General features: G+C 44.4%; 1 protein-coding gene across 1 annotated transcript in view; it reads left to right on the plus strand.

Annotated features, from left to right (window-relative positions):
- Nucleotides 1-12,174, plus strand: part of eif2b5 (eukaryotic translation initiation factor 2B, subunit 5 epsilon) — a 113,448-nt gene extending 101,274 nt beyond the window's left edge. The window contains exons 15-16 of the mRNA XM_072254896.1: nt 7,671-7,781; nt 11,996-12,174. Of these exons, the coding sequence (XP_072110997.1) occupies nt 7,671-7,781; nt 11,996-12,058 (174 nt within the window). The 3' untranslated portion in view covers nt 12,059-12,174. The remainder of the gene's footprint in view (nt 1-7,670; nt 7,782-11,995) is intronic.
- The last annotated feature ends 7,494 nt before the right edge of the window (nt 12,175-19,668 follow it).

Here is a 19,668-nt window from a genome sequence, read left to right on the forward strand (position 1 = left end):
CTCCCTTTACCATAAATCAGGTGTATTATACAACAGAACTGACTTTTCCTCAGTGGGCTTGACCACAAACTGCCCTAAAAAGCCATCTGAAAGGTGTTCTACAAATTCCTTCTCTTGGGATTCAGCACCAACCTGATTTTTCCAATTTGTCTACATATCAAGACTCCCCCATGACATTGTCCTTTTTACATGCCTTTTCTGTCTCTTGTAATTTGTACCGCACATCCTGGCTACTGTTCAGGGGCCTGTATGTAATTCCCATCAGGGTCTTTCTACCTTTGCAGTTTTGTAACTCTATCCATAAAGGTTCTACATCTTCTGATCCTATAGCACTTCTGTACAAGGATTTGATTAAACATTTCAATTCCCATTCCCATTCTGACTTGATCGTCCTTGGCACCCCCCCCCCCGCCCCCGTGCCAAAATGAGACCACCCTCAGGGTGGAGGAGCATATCTTATGTTCCATCTGGGTTGCCTCCAACCTGATGGCATGAATTTCCCCTTCCAGTAAACAAATTCCACCCCCCCCCCAAACTACTACTACTACCCACTCTGACCTTTTATACCTCTTCTGACTTGCCTATTGCTTCCTCCTGGGTCCCCTCCTTCCCTTTCACCCGTAGTCCACTCTCTTCTCCTATCAGGCTCCTTCTTCTCCATCCCTTGACCTTTCACACCTATCACCTTCCAGCTAGTCCTCCTTCCCCTCCCCCCACCTTTCTATTCTGGCATCTTCCCCCTTCCTTAGTCATGAAGGGGGGTCTTGGCCCAAAATGTCCACAGTCTGTTCATTTTCACAGATGATTCCTGACTTGCTGAGTTCCTCCAGCATTTTGTATGTTGCTAAGGATTTGATATACCATTTTTTTTTAACAAACAGAGCCACCCCAACCTCTCTGCCACCCCCCATTTGTATCTTTAGATGTTAAGCTCCCGCCTGTGATCTTTCAGCCACTGTGATGCCTACATCATACCTACCAATTTCTAATGGCACTGCAAGATCATCTACCTTCTTCCTTATACTGCATGCATTCAAATATAACACCTGCAGTCCTGTACTCGTCACACTTTTCAATTTTGTTTCCATGTTGCCTTAAGTTAAATTCTTATCCCTTTCTGAACTTTTTGTCTTTATTCTGTTCTTTATTACGAAGACTTGCAAGCCAGTTTGTTCTTTGCTTTGGCACTTCTCATTGTTGCCCCTTGGGAGTGTTGTTAACAGCTTGTGACCTGCCTCACAATGTACTAATTCATCTTAAAAAAAAATTACAGAGCTTTACTGTTGAAAACATGCCGTGAGCTATCAAATTCTACTGTCAGACTATTAAAACTTTTGAGAATTACTCAGCAGGCCAAGCAACATCTTTGGAAGGAGAAACGGTTAATGTTTCATGTTAGCAGCCTGAACCATTCAGACTTGCAATGTGATTTCGAGGAACCCAGCCATTTCCTGGAGAAAATGCATGGAATTTCCCTTCCAGGATATCGAGAAATGTCCTCCTTCACAGAATGGTGTTTCCCTTCCTCCACCAGTGATCCTGCCCTCGCCCACATCTACTCCATTCCCAAGACATCTGCACTCTCTATTTTCCTGCCACCTTTACAGGGATAGAGTTCCTCTTGTCCTCACCTACCACCCCATGAGCCTCTGCATCCAACACATCATTTTCCACAACTTTCGCCATCTTCAATAGGATCCTACCACCAAACACACCCTTATCTCACCCCCCCCCCACCCTCTGCTTTCTGCACTCTGTGATTTTCTTACCCATTCAGCCCTCCCCACTAATCAACTTCCTGGCACATATCTCTGCAAGTGACAGAAATTCTACACTTGCCTATTCACCATCTCCCTCACCTCCATTCAGGGCTGCAAACAGTCCTTCCAGGTGAGGCAATATTTCACCTGCAAATCTGTTGTGGTGGTTTATTGTATCTGGTGCTCCTGATGTGGCCTGCTCTTCATTGGTGAGACCCAACATAAGTTGGGGGATCACTTTGATCACCACCACTCCATCCACCAACAGCGGCATTTCCTGGTGGCCAACCATTTTAATTCCTATACCCATTCCCGTTCCAACATGTTGGTCCAGGCCTCCTATACCGCCACGATGAGACCACACTCAGGTTGGAGGACAACACTGCATATTCCATCTCGATAGCCTCTAACCTGATGGCCTGAAGATTGATTTATCCAACTCCAGGCAACTTCCCCCCCCACCCCCCACCCTTCAATTCCCCACTCTGCCCCCACACCTTTTGCTCACTTGCCTGCCACCTCCCCTGGTGCCCCTTCTCCCCTTCCCTTTCTCCCATGTCCACTCTCCTCTCCTATCAGATTCCTTCTTCTCCAGACCTTTGCCTTTTCCACCTATCACCTCCCAGCCTCATACCTTAACCCACCCTCCCCTATCCACATGGCTTTTCCTACCACCTGCCAGTTTGTACTCCTTCCCCTGCCCCCCAGTTTATTCTGGCTTCTTGCTCTTCCTTTCCAGTCCTGATGAAGGACCTCGGCCCGAAATGTTGACTGTTTATTCATTTACATAGGTGCTGCATGACCTGCTGTCTTCCTCCAGCTTTGGTGTGTGTGGCTCTGGATTTCCAGCATCTTGTGTTTGGAATTTCCTGGTCTCTCCCTGCTGCTTCACATCGTTTGAGTTTGGGTGGAGCATCTTAGGGCGGTGAAGCAGTCTCCTGAACAGCGCTTGGTAAAGCTGGCGGTGCGTCCTCTGGGGCAGGGGTGGGGATGAGGAGAGGAAGTTGTTAAAAGAGGAAAAATAAACATGAAAACAAACTAACTTTGAGCGTGTGAAAAGTCTCAACTGTGCTGTTTTAAAAAACCTAGCCTGTGCCTGTTGAGAACTTTATTCCATGGAACATAGAAGGTTAAGAGGAGAATTTGGTAGAGGTATACAAAATTATGAGGGGTGTAGACGGGGATCAAGAGTGAGTTGTAGAGTCCTTGAAAGTGAGCCCAAAGGTTATGGAATCAGTTCAGTGTTGGGGTGAGTGAAGTTGAATGAAGTTATCCCCTCTGGTTCAAAAGCCTGCTGGTTGATGGGTAATAACTGTTCCTGAACCTGGTGGTGTTGGATCTGAGGCTCCTGTGCTTCCTCTCTGATGGCAGCAGAGAGAAGAGAGCATGGCCTGGGTGGTGAAGGTCCTTGATAATTATTGCTGCTTTCCTGCAACAGCTCTCCACGTAGATGTGCTCAGTGGTGGAGGAGGATTTTGTTCGTGATGGGCCGGGCAGTATGCACTACATTTTGTATGCTTTTCCATTCAAGCGTATTGGTGTTTCCATACCAGGCTATGGTGCAAGCAATCAGTATACTCTCCACCATGTACCTATAGAAGTTTGTCAAAGTTTTAGATGTCATGCCAAAACTTTGCATACTTCTGTGATACTATTGCACCTGCTTCAACCACTTCCACTGGCAGCTCATTCCATATGTTCACCATCTCTTGTGTGTAAAAAATTGTCCCCCAGGGTTGTTTTTAAATTATTCCCTTCTTAGCCTAAACCTTTGCCTTTTAGTTTTAGACTTGCCTTCACTGAAGAATAGACTGTAACCATTACCTATTAAACACTTCAATAAGGTTGCCCCTCATTCTTCTACATTCCAAGACCTTGCCTGGCCAACCTCTCCCTATAACTCCGGTCCTCCAGCCCAGCAACATCATCGCAAATCTTCTCTGCACTCTTTCCACTTTAACCATGTCTTTCCTAAAACCAAAACTCTACACAGTACCCCAACTGCAGCTTCTTCAACAACTTATGGTGATTTTCACATTGTATTAGTGCTTGTGTGATATCTCCAAGGTGCCTGGAATTGATACCTAGAATGTTTAAATTCACTTGGCAGTGAAGGCGAGAAGCTTAATAGCAGTGCAGCAAGTGGGGAGGGAAATATAGAGGATACACTAAGCAAGAACAGTGGGCAGAGCAGCTTTGGGCAGGTTAGGGAGCTCTGGAAGGCTGTGAGGCTTATTTTATGGGAAGAGGAGGATAATAAGTCAGTCATGATAGAATGGCAGAGCGAACTTGATTGGCCAAATGGCCTAATTCTGCTCCTGTGTCTTAAGGTCTTTATGTAAGGAGCCTCACAGTTAAGTCTTATAAGCTTAGAACATGGATTGGCACTAGTAATTATGGTTGACGGTTGTTGCAAAAACAGCCTCACACACAATGTCAGCTAAACCAAGGAATTGTGGACCATGAAGAGGAAGTCAGGAGAAAACACACCAGACCTCATCGAGGGTTAGGTGGTAGAAACGGTGAGCAGTTTCAAGTTCTTAGCCATCAGCATCTTGAAGGATTATCCTGGCCCAACAGTGAGACAATTAGGAAGAAGGCATGCCAACCGCTCTCCTTCATAAGGAATTTGAGAAGGTTTCCTATCACCAAAAACTTAGATATTTCTTTAGATGTACAGTGCATCACAGTCCGGTGTGTGGACTGCAATGCACAGGATCACAAGAGGCTGCAGAGGGTTGTAGACTCAGGCAGTGGTCACAACTCTCTCACCACTGAGGACATCTTCAAGAAGCAGTGCCTCATGAAAACAGCATCCATCACTAAGGACTCTCACCATTTAAAACATGCCATCATCTCGTTGCATCAGGGCAGAGGTACATGAACCTGAAGACTCCCACTCAATGATTCAGAAAAGTCATCCTTTCTCTCTGCCATCTGATTTCTGAATGGTCCTGAAGCACTGCCTTGTTATTCCTTTTTCTGCACTGTTTATTTCTGTAATTTCATAGCAACTTTGTCTTTGTGCTGTTCTGCTGCTGCAAAGCAACAAATTTCACATCATGAAAAGCCATTGATAATACACCCCATTCTCATTCCAATATTCCATTCACAGAGGCACAGGAGAGACTAGCAGTTTAATACTCCAAAACACAAAAAGTTCAAACCTGATGAAAAGGCAAAAGAGGGGAGAGATTAGGGAGAACCAAACAGCAGCATTTAAGCAACTGATGAACAAGGCAGTATGTTTAGAAATTATGTATAAGAGAGGAGCAATCACTCCTCTGGGGATATACTATGGGTCTCCCAATAAGTCAGTATGATATTGACAATGCAAGGGGCAGAATTTGTTAGGTGACCTACCAGATACTGAAAGGCCCGGATAGAGTAGATGTGGAGAAGTTGCTTCCATTAATAGGAAAGTCTAGGATCTGAGGCCACAGCCTCAACAAAGTGGGGGGGGGCTTTAGAATAGAAATGAGGTGGAATTTTTTCAGCAGAGGGTAATGAATCTTTGAAATTCATTGCCACAGAGGGGGATGGCGGCGATATCATTGGGTGCCTTTAAGGCAGAGATTGATACGTTCTTGATTGATCTTGAGATAAAATTGGTCATGATTGAATGGCAGAATAGACTCGATAGGCTGAAGGGCCGAATTTCCCTATATCTTATGGAACTGAAACTGGGGGGCAGATGTCAAGGTGTTAATGGGTTGCATTTTGGCTGCAGTGACCATAATTGTGCGAGTTATGAAAAGTGATGAGGTCGGTCCATGGGGATAAGGGTCAGTTTGTGTTGTATGACCTCAAGGCTAAAATAATTGTATTAGGTCATGAATTCCTCCAGGAAGGTTCTATCAGGAGCTTATGTAAAGATAAAAAGAAAGGCAAAATCTGAACCAAGGGTTGGAAGACCTCAAAAGATCTCACATCAAGACATGTAATTCAGCAATTACATGTAGCAAGTTCAGAATCAGGTTTAATATCACTGACATATATTGTGACATTTGTTTTGTGGCAGCAGTACATTGCAATACACAAAAATATAAATTGTGATGAGAAATACTTTTTTAAAATTAATTAAATATGTAGTGCAAAATGAAGAAAAGATACTGAGGTGGTGTACATGGGTTCATTGTCCATTCAGCAATCTGATGGCAGAGGGGGAAGAAACTGTTCCTAAATGTTGAGTGTGTGCATCTCCTACTTGATAGTAACAATGAGAGAGGGCTTGGCCTGGGTAATAGGGGTCCTTAATGATGGATACCACCTTGAGACATCGCCTTTTGAAGCTGCCCTTCATGGCAGAAAGGCTGGTGCCCACAATGGAGGTACCAGCTGAGTTTTCAGCTTTCTGCAGGTCTTGAAATGAAGGAGGACCAATCTCAATAGTAAGAGACAAGCTGACGAAATTAGATTGGGAGCAGATGCTTGCAGGTAAAACAACAGCTGATATGTAGGAGTCTTTTGGAAGAAAGTTGGTAAGGCTTCAGAAGCCAGCCTGTTCCAGTAAAGATGAAAGGCAAAGATGACAAGATTAGGGCACCTTGGATATTAAAGATTTACTTAAGGAGTGAAAAAAAGTCAGGTACAGACAACTGGAAGTAAGGAGTCTTGAGCGATATAGAGTATGTAGGATTCAAAGAATCAAAGTACATTTATTATCAAAGAATGTATAAATTATACAACCTTGAGATTCATCTGCTTACAGGCAGCCACAAAGCAAGAAACCTTGAAAGAACCCAATTTAAAAAAGGCTAACACCCAATGTGCAGAGAAAGAGAAGGAGGGGAAAAAAAACACAAATCATGTAATCAGTAAAAAGCAAGCAACAGCATTCCAAACCAAATTGAGTCCATTGACCTGGAGCAGGTCCATAGCCTCAGTCTTGGTTCATCACACAGCAGTCTCGCAGCCTCATCGCCATGGAGAGGGGAGTAAACGTCATGGAAGAGCAATCAGAATCAGCCTAACTTTCGCCTCCAGCACCGACATCCTGCCTTTTGTCTTAAGAAAGAATTAGAAAGATCTTAAAGAATTTCGAATGTCAAGTGGGTTAAAGAAGGATCCCAAGACAATTCGTAAGCGTACTGATGTTAAAACAACTATTTCTGTGTTGAATGTTTCTTGTATTTTAAAATTTTATAATTGAGCTGATGTTCCAATTTAAATTGGCAGCACTGTTGATCTACGAACCGTGAGGTAAGGTATGGACAACAGAGCTCTGGGGAAGTAAAATATTTTGCAGATTGTTTTGATTCAGTTAAAATCTTTAAAAGTAAAACTGCAGATGCTGGAAATAATTTTTTAAAAACTGAAAATGCTGGAAATACTCAGTAGGTCAGGCAGCACATATAGCGAACCATTCAGGTTGAAGATTGTTTGTCAGAACTGGGCAACAAAGTGTATTCTTAAACAGTTTTGATTGGCTTTATTTGTCACATGTACATCCAAACATTCAGTGAGATGCATCAAATCAAATCAGTGAGGATTGTGCTGGGCAGCCTGCAAGTGTTGCCATGCTTCCGGTGCCAACGTAGCATGCCCACAACTGATTGACCCTAATCCATATGCTTTTAGAATGTGGGAGGAAACCCATGCAGTCATGGGGAGAATGTACAAACTCCTTACAGACAGTGGAGGGTCTCGAGCTTTGATCTTACAGCTGGCCCTGTAACAGCGTTATGCTATTGTGCTGCCCTGCTTGTTAAACTACAGGGACGTTGGTGTGGCTGGGATGTCCGACGGGATGACCATGGGGATAAGGTGTAACCAGGGTTACCTGGGCAATGAATGATGGGAGCAGTTAAGCAGTAAGCAAAAGAACCTCAATTTATTTTTTTAAACTATAGGAACAGCAAAATTCAGAGCAGGAAGAGGTATTCTAAGGTTGTTCTGTTTGTGGCTCAGGTGCTGATGACCTTGTACCAGCTGGAAGTGTTGGCAGAAGAGGCTGTTCTGCATTGGTTCTCTCAGACAGCACCAACAGAGAAAGCAAAACGGCTTCGAAAGCATCAGGGGGTGAGTGCGCACTGTGACACTTTACTTCTGCTTGATGATCAGTGCATTTGTTTATTGTTTGTTCTTTAGTTCTTCTGTACAATACTTAGACACACACATATATAGCTAGGGTGCCTAAGACTTTTGCACAGTATTGTAGATATTTTATATATTACACTGTACTTCTGCTGCAAAAAACACCAGATTTCGTGACACGTGAGTGATGATAAACCTGATTTATCTTTTTTTTTTGTGAACTGAAAATGGGAAGGGGGCAAGGAGAGGGAGAAGGGGAAGGGATCAGGAGGCACCTAAGAGACATTCTGTAATGATCGTTAAACCAACTATTTGCAATCAAATGATCTTGCCTGGTGTCTCAGGGCTGGGTGTGTCTGCACCCACCCCACCCCATCCCCCCAGCACACCTTCTCTGTCACCTGCCCCAAATCCCTCCCGTGATGCTCCACCCTCACCATCCCCAACATTCTTTCCTCCCGCCAGCTGTACAAACTGGCTGTCAGTTGCTTGTTGACAAATAGAGTATTGTGCTAAATTCTTCGGCTCCCGAGCTGCACGTATGAGTCTAAGACTCTTGCTCAGTCCTGTATTTATTTAGAGATACGGTGTGGCACGGGCCTTCTGGCCCAACAGTCCATCTATTTCACCCTGGCTTATTCACAGGACAGTTTCAATGACCAATTAACCTTCTTAACTCAGATTTATCAGAACTGAAATTGGAACTCTGGAACGACCGACCTGTAATAGTATTGCACTAATCACTACGCTACAGTGGCGCCAAGGCATGGAAACAGGCCATTCAGTCCACAGATTAATGGGTACCCACCCACATTAATCCCAACTTCCAGCAATTGGCCCAGAGCCTACCTGGGTATTTAAATACTGTCCAGGTTTTACATCTTATTTACTGAAATATAGTGAAAAGGTTTTGTTTTGCATGCCATCCAGATGCATCACACCTGCATAATTACATGGAAGCTGTAAAAGGAAATCAGAATGCAGAACATAGTGTTGCAGTCACAGAGAAAGTGCGGTGTGTGGAAACAACAACTGGGGTTTTCCACACAAGATAAGAGAGTGCTTTCAGACTCAGAGGTTGCCAAATGACTTGGTGGTGCTCCTGTTACACACACACCAGCTCAATCTGCTAATCATAGTTGGATTGACCACGACTAAATGGCAGAGCAGACTTGATAGACCGAATCCTGCTCCGATAGAACATAGAATGGTATGTCTTTGTATGTGCTTGACCAACAAAGGCAAGCACACCATATGGCTTTTCAACCACCCTATCAACCTGTGCAGCCACTTTCGGGGAGCTATGAACCCAGATCCTAAGGTCCCTCTGCTCATCAGCACTGTTAAGGATCTTGTTCTAAGCAGTGTACTGTCTCTTTACATTTGACCTACCAAGGTGCAACACTTCACATTTGGCCGGGTTAAACTCCACCTGCCATTTCTCGTCCATATCTACAACTGATCTACATCCTGCTGTATTTTTTGCCAGTCTTTTACAATATCCACAGCACCACCAATCTTTGTATCATCTGCAAACTTACTAACCCACCCACCTACATTTTCATCCAGGTCATTTCTATACATCCCAAAGAGTAGAGGTCCCAGTACAGATCTCTGTGTGAATGTTAGTAAGGCAGACCTCTAGTTTGAAGACAGACACTACCCTCTGTCTAATATGGACAAGCCAGTTCTCAATCCAAATAGCTAAATCATCATGAATTCCATTTACACAACATTTACAGCTCTACTTTCATAAATCACCCTCGTCACCTCATTAACAAAAACTCAAATCAAGTTAGTAAATTTCTATGATCTCATGGTTCCTGACAATAAGACATGGGAGAGAAACTGATCATCGGGCATTCTTTACTTGATGACCTTCACCCTTAGAGTCATATAACGTAGTGGTCTGTCTGTGCCATCCATCAAGGTACCAGCACTTGCTCCATCACTTCTGATTCCATTGCTCACCAGGAACTTGCCCATTATGAGAGACTCTACCTCCTTCAGATGTACTCCGGGGGGCAATCTAATTGGTTGCATCACCGTCTGGTATGGAGGGGCCACCGCACAGGATCAGAAAGGGCTGCAAAAAGTTATAAACTCCCTAGCCACCCCAGCATCCTGGACTCCTTCAAAAGGCAATGCCTCAAAAAGGCAGCATCCAGCATTAAGAACCCCCTTCACTCAAGACGTGCCCTGTTCTCATTGCTACCATCAGGGAGGAGGTAGAGGAGCCTGAAGACACACACTCAATGTTTCAGGAATATTGCCATCTGATTTCTGAATGGACAATGAACCCATATACACTACCTCAATATTTTCCCTCATTTTTTGCACTACTTATTTAATTTTCATTTCTTATCGATGCGTATTGTCATTTATAATTTTTATTATGTATTGCAATGTACTGCTGCCACTAAACAACAAATGATACACAACATATGCCGGTGATATAAAACCTGACTTTCATTCTCCACCGCCCACTCAGGCAGTATGTTCCAGATGCCAAACACCCTCTCGGTGGAATAAGGTTCTGCTAATATGTTACCCCTAACATATACTGTCTCATTTTAAATAATTTTTAGGAAGTTTCTTCGATCTATGCCACTCATAACTTCCTGTATACTCTCAGTGGCTATTCGGTACTTCCTGTACCATGGGCTTTGAGTGTTTGTTCATGGTCTTCTGCTGCAGTAGCCCCTTCCACTTCCACATCAAGGCTTGACGTGTTGTGCGTTCAGAGATACTCTGCTGCACGTCACTGTTTTAATTTGTGGTTATCTGAGTTACTGTTGCCTTCCTGTCAGCTTGATCTGGCCATTTTTCTCTGACCTCTATCATTAACAAGATGTTTTCACCTACAGAACTGCCACTGCCCCTCACAGGATCTTTTTTTTTTGTTTTATCCACCATTCTCTGTAAACTGCAGAGAATATTATGCCTGAAAATTTCTGTTTCTGAGATGCTCAAACCCTGTCAGAATCCACCTCAGCAAACAGCACGCAGAGGAAAATCTATCCAGTTTGTCTTAAACACTGCACTCCAAGCAGCATCCTGGTGAATCTTCTCTGCACCCTCTCCCATGCAGTCACATCCCTGCATGTGACCATTATGTAAGGTGGAATAAGACCCCATTCACTCAATCTCTCTTCTCCCTTCTTCCCATCGGGCAGAAGACATAAAAGTCTGAAAGTACATATCGCCAGGCTCAAGGCCAGCTTCTACCCTATTGAATGTTCCCCTATAGATGGACTCTAGCCTTCACAATCTACCTCGTTTTGGTCATGCACCTTCTCCATCTGCATCTTTTTCACCTTATTCTGCATTGTTATGTTTTGCCTTGTTCTACCTCAATACACTGTAATGTTCTGATCTGTATAGACAGTATGTAAGACAAGCAACACACACAAAAATGCTGGTGAACGCAGCAGGCCAGGGAGCATCTACAGGAAGAGGTACAGTCGACATTTCGGGCCGGGACACTAACGAAGGGTCCCGGCCCAAAATGTCAACTGTACCTCTTCCTATAGATGCTATCTGGCCTGCTACATTCACCAGCATTTTTTGTGTTGTGTTGCTTGAGTTTCCAGCATCTGCAGATTTCCTCGTGTCAGCCATAAAATAAAATTGATCTTGGGACTAAGTTTAGATACAGCTGTCAGAATAACTATTAGTCCCCAGACAGTCCTTCCAGGTGAGACAACATTTCACTGGCAAGTCACTTCAAACCCATCTGGCTTCACCTATCATATTTCAGCCTGTACTCTTTACCCTCCCCACATCTTCTTATTCTGGCTTCTTCCCCCTTCCTTTCTGTCTTGATGAAGAGTCTTGGCCCAAAATGTTGATCCTTTTTCCCTATCCATAGGCCCTGCCTGACCTGCTCAGCTCCTCCAGCAGTTTGTGTGTGTTGCTCTGGATTTCCAGCAGCTGCAGAATCTCTTGTGCTTTAGCTATTAGTTCCACCCATTTTCTGGCCTCAGACAGATAATAGCCAGTGTGATCTCAAACAATAATGCCTGGCTGACAGTATGCAAGGTTGATGTTTATTCTGTGACCGTGTACATTGACTTAATCACTCTGGAACCGGGAAGGCTGACTTAACTGTGTACAGCAAACATCCTGTAAATGGCTGGGAATTGACGCACTGTGAGATTTGCATCATCGCATTTCATATTGTCTCCTTTGTTGCTCAGGTCCAGAGGTTCATCAAATGGCTAAAGGAGGCAGAGGAAGAATCGTCTGGGGGAGAGGACTGACCACTAGATCACATGCAGCACCGCTGTTGAACTGTTGGCTGACCTGAATCTCATTTAGTCTGTTATATAATTTTAAATGGAAGGAGTAAAAGAATTTATCAGATTGAAAGCTTTAATGGATGAGAATGGTCTCTTGCCTTTCGTGGCTCCTTTCAGTTTCTGAGCTATGAACGACCTTCAAAACCTGACTCCCTCCTTTCACGTACAGGAATTCTACTTAAATTGCACCTTGGGCTCAAGGGGCCAATATCTCCCAAGGGTTAGGCCATAAGACACAGAAGCAGAATTAGGCTATTCGCTCGTCATTCTTCTTAGCCCTCACAACCCCGTTCTCCTGCTGTCTCCCCGTAACCTCTGATGCCTTTACTAATCAATAACCTATCAACCAACACTTTAAATATACCCAGTGACTTGGCATCCACAGCCGTATGTAGCAGTGAATTCCACAGACTCGCCACACTGTGACTAAAGAATTCTTCCTCAACTCTCTTCTAAATGGACATGCTTCTGAAGCTGTGCCCTCTGGATCTAGACTCCCCCACTACAGGAAACATTCTCTCCACATCCACTCTCTGTAGGCCCTTGAGCTGTGAATTCCGTATGCCTTCTATATGGGGATTGTCTCAGTTCAGCACCTACTAGGCATGACTAGAGAGTACATTGCTAATTCTCAGTCAGTGCCAAGTTGCAGCTTGCCGAGAGGAATCACGGAACGACTGATGGAGGGGTGGAAATGTGTCTGGACAGAATGAGGTCTTCATTTGAACCTTGACTCAACTTGTCCCTCTTATGAAGTGTTTTCGACAGCGTTTGTGGAGCTTTGCTGTATCTGCGTTGGTAGCAACATAATGAGAGAACAGGAACCTGTACAGATAGTGTGAAAGTCAAACTACCATCGAACATGTATTGAGTATGGTAGGGCACCAGGGAGTGCAGCGGGGCAATGAAACTTAGGGTTACAAGTGCATAGATCATTGAAGTAATAAAATTAGTTTACTACTACCTCATGTTCTGAGGTACAGTGGAAGAACTTGTCTTGCGTACAGTCCATACAGGTCAATTCATTACAACAGTGCATTGAGTAGTACAAAGTGGGGAAAAAGAATGCAGGATGAAGTGTTACAGTACAGAGCAAGTGTAGTGCAGGTAGACAACAAGGTGCATGGTCACAAAGAGTAGATTATAAGATCCAGAGTCACTCTCATCATTCTCGGGAACATTTGATAGTCTCATAAGTGTGGAATAGAAACTGTCCTTGAGGTGAGAGATGTTATCAGGCCTTTGTATCTTATACCTGGATAGAGAATCTCCAGGGTAGGTGCTGGAGTGGTTAAAAAAAAAGGCATTTAACATGCTGGCCTTCAGTCAGGGCACTGCGTTGTGATGTTCTGTTGGAATTGTATAAGTCATTGGTGAGACCACGCTTGGAGTTTTGGTCACCCTGTTATAAGAAAGATGTGGTTGAACTGGAAAGATTACACAGAAGATTCACGAGGATGTTGCCAGGACTAGAGGGCCTGAGTTATAGGGAAAGGTTGGTCAGTTTAGGTCCCTATTACTTGGAAATTTAGGAGAATGAAGGGCATCCTTATAGAAATGTTTAAAATTATGAGGCATAGATAATGTCTCCTAGTCTCCAAAACTAGGGGCATAAGTTTAGGGTGAGAAGGGCAGGGCAAAGTTTTCACCCAGAGTTTTGTCATTATATGGAATGAACTGCCAGAGGAAGTGGTTGAGTCAGGTGCAGTAGTGTCCTTTAAGAAGCACAAGGACAGGTACGTGGAGGGTGGGGGGCTTAGGGGATATGAGTGAAAGCAGGAAATTGTGAGTAGCTGGGTAGGTGCCATGGTTAGCATGGGCTAGTTGGGCCGAAGGGACTACTGTACTGTGTTGTTCTGTACTATGAGTGTGTCTTGACTACATTATGCCAAACCCCAGAGACCTTGCGACTGGTTCCCATGAAAGCCTTCATTTCTTGTAATGACAACCCTCTTGGTAGTTCAGAAATAAATTGTGTGGTGATTCTGTGTGATTCTGGGTGGGGTTGCATTGAAAGTGGCCCTTTACTGTAATGGCCCATCAGTAATGGAGGAATATAACAGAGAAGCAGACCTTTCAGCCCAACCCATCCATGCCAACCAAGTTGTCTACCTGAGCTAGTCCCATTTGCCTGCATTTGGTCCACATCCCTTTACACCAGGGATTCTCAACCTTTTTTATGCCATGGAACAATAATATTAATCAAAGGGTCCGTGGACCCGAGGGTGGAAACCCCTGCTTAATCTTTCCTATAATTATGCCCACTTCTACATGTGCATATACCCACCACCCTCTGTATGAAAAAGCTTGCCCGTTAGGTTTCCCTGAAACCTTTCCTCTCTCACCTTAAATCTATGCCCACTACCCACTATGCTTGTTGTTGTGGGGGGGGAGGGGGGGGAGGGGGAGGCTGTGATCATTTGCCTCATCTATGCCCCTCAAGATTTTATAATCCCTGACCATGGTAGCGTAGCACGAGCGTGACGTTAGTACAGCTCGGGCCGTTCCAGAGTTCAGAGTTCAATTCTGGCACTGGGTCTCAGTACGTCCTCCCCATGGACTGCCTGGCTTTTCCCCTGGGTGCTCCAGTTTCCTCCCACACTCCAAAGATGTACTGGGTAGGTCATTGTAATTGTCCTGTGATTAGGTTAGGGTTAATCAGGGTTGCTGGGGTGGGCTGGCGTAAAGGGCTGAAAGAGCCTGCTCTGCACTGTATCGCTAAAATAAATAAAAAGTAAAAATGTAAGGTCACCCCTCAGCTTCCTTCACTTCAGGGATAAAACCCCCAGTCTCGCCATATAATTGAAGCCTTCAACATACTTGTGAATCTTCCGTGTATACAGAGGGAAAGGAATCATTAATAACTACAAGAGGTAAATAATTGCACCTCCCATCTACTGAGATAGTGGAAAACGATGTTGATGAAGGGTCACTCCCTTGACCCACAACTGTGTAGAGGCCACAGGTTTGAGAAGTCCTGTTGAATCAGCTGTTTGCTGATTTAAATGAAGTTCAATCCCACTTGACTGCTGCACCTTGAAGTTTAAATGATCCACGTGGTCGGTGATTTGTTGCTGTGTCAGCTCCAGAGGGGTGGTCTTGTGGTCAGTGATCGACTGAAGGCGGCACCAAGACCCAGAGGGCTGGAGCTGGTCACTTGTTTGTGGCTGAGACGCACTGGATTACAATGCACTTAAATCCTTTGTTTCTGTACCCGTCTGTGAGTGTGGAACTCTCCAAGGATCCTCCAATCTGCAGAAGTTAGCAGCCTGTTCCGAAGCCTGCTCAAAATAAATGTTATTTAAGGAACTTGAAGACCGTTTGGACTTGGCTCAGTTATTTATTTTGACTTTTTTTTGGCAGCCATGTTTTATTGGCTCGCAGAGTTAAACCAGAGAAAACAATTTTTTTTAACACACATTCATGAGGTGGTGGGAGTATTGGTCAATGGCTGTGGTGGGATTGATGTGTGTGTCAACCAGATCCTGAAACACTTGCCATTCTGATGCAGCCTTTAAGCAGATCAGATTTGTCCTCAAGAAGCAGAATTTCTCTGTGGGTAACCACTTCAGTTCCTGTCCTCATTCCCATTCCGACATGTCAGTCCCTGGCCTCCTCTTCTGCCATGATGAAGGCACTCTCAGGTTGGGGGAGCAACACCTCATATACTGTCTAGGTAATCTCCAACCTGATGGCATGAACATCGTTTACTCCAACTTCTGGTAATCTTTTGTTTCCACTCCTTCCCTCTGTTTCTATTCTCCACTCTGACCTCTTCTCACCTACCTATCATCTCCCCCTCCTTCCCTCCTTCCCTTTCTCCCATGGTCCACTCTCCACCTCTATCAGGTTTATTCTTCTCCAGCCCTTTACCTTTTCCACGTCACCTCCCAGCTTCTTACTTCATCCCTTCATCCCCACTCACCTGGCTTGTCCTTCCCTTTCCCTGCAGCTTTTTATTCTGGCATGTTCTCCCTTCCTTTCCAGTCCTGATGAAGTAAGGGTCTCAGCCTGAATCATCAACTGTTGGTCCATTTCCATAGATGCTGCCTGACCTGCTGATTTCCTTCTGCATTTTGTGTTCATTGCTGTGGATTTCCAGCATCTGCAGAATCTCTTGTGTTTCACTCTTACCACTCAACCAAGAACACCATTTAACCCACTGAGTTTGTGGTAGTTCTTGGAGCATTCCCATTTCATACTTTCTCCCACTTATTCCCCTGAAAGTATTCTGTCAAATGCCCACCAAACACTCTCCTAAGTGTCCTATGGCTGCCTTCATCCTGGGGCCAATGAACCTGCCTGCCCACTTCAGTTTGGGGTTCAGGAGCAAACCAGAGGAAACTCATCCAATCACAGGGAGGGTTAGAGATGACTTGACAGAGGTGTACAAGATGATAAGAGTATGCAATCAGAATTTTTCTTCAGGGCATAAATGGCTAATACCAGGGGACATAATTTTAAGGTGATTGAAAGAAAACATACAGGGATTGTCAGAGGTAGGATTTTAACAAGAGTGGTGGGTACGTGGGATCCACTGTCAGTGGTGGTGGTGGTGGTAAAGCAGCACTTAAAAGACTTTTAGATAGACACATAGATTAGTGAAAACTGGAGGATTATGTGGGAGGCAATGGTTAGATTGATCATAGAGTAGGTTAACATAGATCAGGATCAAACGCAGGCCACTGGGGCTGTGAGGAATGCAGAGGGTAGATCAATTATGGCATGCCAGACTTAGTCAATCTGCACTGAGTCACATAAGACATAGGAGCAGAATTGGCTAATTTCCCTCCTGTGTTCTCTCCATAACCTTTGACCCCCCTCCCCCGGGCTGTGTCCTGCCTCCCCTCCTCTACTCCTGATACACCCACAACTGTCGTCATGCACATCTATCTCCAATCTCCTGATCAAATTTGCAGATGACATGACATTGACAGGCCTTATTTCCAACAATGATGAGACAGCCTACAGAGGAGAGATAAATGCCCTGACACAGTGGTGCCAAGAAAACAACCTCTCCCTCAATGTCAAAAGAATGAAGGAGTTGATTGTGGATTACAGGAGGAATGGAGACAAGCTAGCCCCTATTGACTATTTGAGAGGGTGAGTAGTTTCAAGTTCCTTGGTGTACACATCACTGAGGATTTCACCTGGACTGTACATACTGGCCGTGTGGTGAAAAAAGCACAACAGTGCCTCTTTTACCTCAGAGGGCTGAAGGTGTTTGGCATGAATCCCCAAATCCTAAGGACTTTCTACAGGGGCACTATCGTGAGCATCCTGACTGGCACAGGAAATTGGCTCAGTCGCAGGGCACTGCACAGAGTGGTGCGGACTGCCCAGCACACCTGTGGATGTGAACTTTTCTCTATTCAGGACATTTACAGCAATAGGAGTGTAAAAAGGGCCCAGAGGATCATCAGGCAAACTGTTTCAACTGCTTCCATCTGGCAAATGGTATCACAGCATTAAGGCCAGGACAGGGGCAGCTTCTTTCACCAGGCCATCAGATTGATTAATACACATTGATCTGATTGCATATCTGACTGTACATACATAATGTACAAAACAATTATGTATACAACCTTAGTGTTTGGGCAATATCCTCCCACATCTCTCTTCCTCATTGCTTGTACATTGCCATGGAGACACAACATAAAATTTTTACTCCCTCATGTTGTAAGATGCATGTAAGAAATAAAATTCTAATTACTAATCAAGAACCTATCAACCTCTGCTTTTAATATACCCAATGTTTTGGCCTCCACAATCCTCTGTGGCAATGAATTCACCACACTCTAGCTAAAGAAATTCCATCTCCTTTCTGTTCGAGGTTATGCTGCGGTTGTACAAGACGTTGGCGAGGATGCATTTATTTGTTCAGTTTTGGTTGAGTTGCTGTAGGAAAGGTGTAATTATACTAAGAGTGCAGAAAATATTTACAAGGATTTTGCCAGGAGGGTCTGAGTTGTAGGGAGGGATTGGGCTGTGTAAGACTTTTTCCCTTGGGACAGGGGACGAGAGGTGATCTTATAGAGATGTATAAATTCATGTGTTGTGGATAGGCTGAATACACATAGTATTTTTCCCAGTGTTGATGAATCAAGAAGCATAGGGCACTGGTTTAAGATGAAATGAGAAAGATTTAAAGGAACTTGAACAATTCCTTTTACACGCAAACACGAGGAATTCTGCAGATGCTGGAAATTCAAGCAATACACATCAAAGTTGCTGGTGAACGCAGCAGGCCAGGCAGCATCTCTAGGAAGAGGTACAGTCGACGTTTCAGGCCGAGACCCTTCGTCAGGACTAACTGACCTGCTGCGTTCACCAGCAACTTTGATGTGTGTTGCTAATTCTTTTTACACAGCTGCTATGTAAATTGAATGAGCTACCAATGTGAAATACATGTATTGGACCCTTAACCTAATTAGCTTTGTCACAACATTAGAATAATATAAGGGGGGGGGGGAAGATAGATAATTGTGTTATAAGGAATTAATAATGTTTGTACGTTCAGTGATTGGAGGAAAGTGTAGGGAAAATATCAGAAGTAGGTTTTTCACACGGGGGGGTGGTGGTATTGGTAGATACATTAGGGATATTTGAGACTCTTAGTTAGATACATGGACAGTAGAAAAATGGGGGGCTATGTAGAAAGGAAGGGTTAGATTGATCTTGAAGTGGGTTGAAAGGTCAGCATCACCTGTGGGCCAAAGGTCTCGCTCCAGAGAAAACAACCCAAGTTTGTCCAGCCTCTCGTTAGAGCAATCTAATCCAGGCAGCACCCTGGTAAACCTCTTCTGCACCCTCTCCAAATTCCTGACATTGTTCCTATAATGGGGCAACCAGAACTGTATGCATTACTCCAGATCTGGCCTAACCAGAGTTTTATAAAGCTGACTGGCTGAGTTCTTCTCAAGTTCTAGATTACTATCATGGGCATACATACCTTGAGTACAAGTGCCACGAAAAGGAGCTTTCTGCAGCAGTAGCAGCACAGTATGTTAATAGTGGTACAATCACTCGAGTTGAGTATTATGTTCTCCCGAGGGTTATTCCCTTAAACGTACAACAGAGAATGTAGAATAGTACAGCACAGTACAGGCCCTTCAGCCCACAATGTTGTGCTGACCCTTAAACTCTGCCTCCCATATAAGCCCCCACCTTAAATTCCTCCATATATCTGTCTAGTAGTCTCTTAGATTTTACTAGTGTATCTGCCACCACCACTGACTCAGGCAGTGCATTCCACACACCAACCACTCTCTGAATAAAAAACCTTCCTCTAATATCCCCCTTGAACTTCCCACCCCTTATCTTAATGCCATGTCCTCTTGTATTGAGCAGTGGTGCCCTGGGGAAGAGGTGCTGGCTGTCCACTCTATCTATTCCTCCTAATATCTTGTATACCTCTATCATGTCTCCTCTCATCCTCCTTCTCTCCAAAGAGTAAAGCCCTAGCTCCTTTAATCTCTGATCATAATCCATACTGTCTAAACCAGGCAGCATCCTGGTAAATCTCCTCTGACAGATGCTGCCTGGCCTGCTGAGTTCCTCCAGCATTTTGT

This window comes from Mobula birostris, chromosome 4, assembly GCF_030028105.1.
Source record: "Mobula birostris isolate sMobBir1 chromosome 4, sMobBir1.hap1, whole genome shotgun sequence".
Classification (NCBI taxonomy): Eukaryota; Metazoa; Chordata; class Chondrichthyes; order Myliobatiformes; family Myliobatidae; genus Mobula; species Mobula birostris.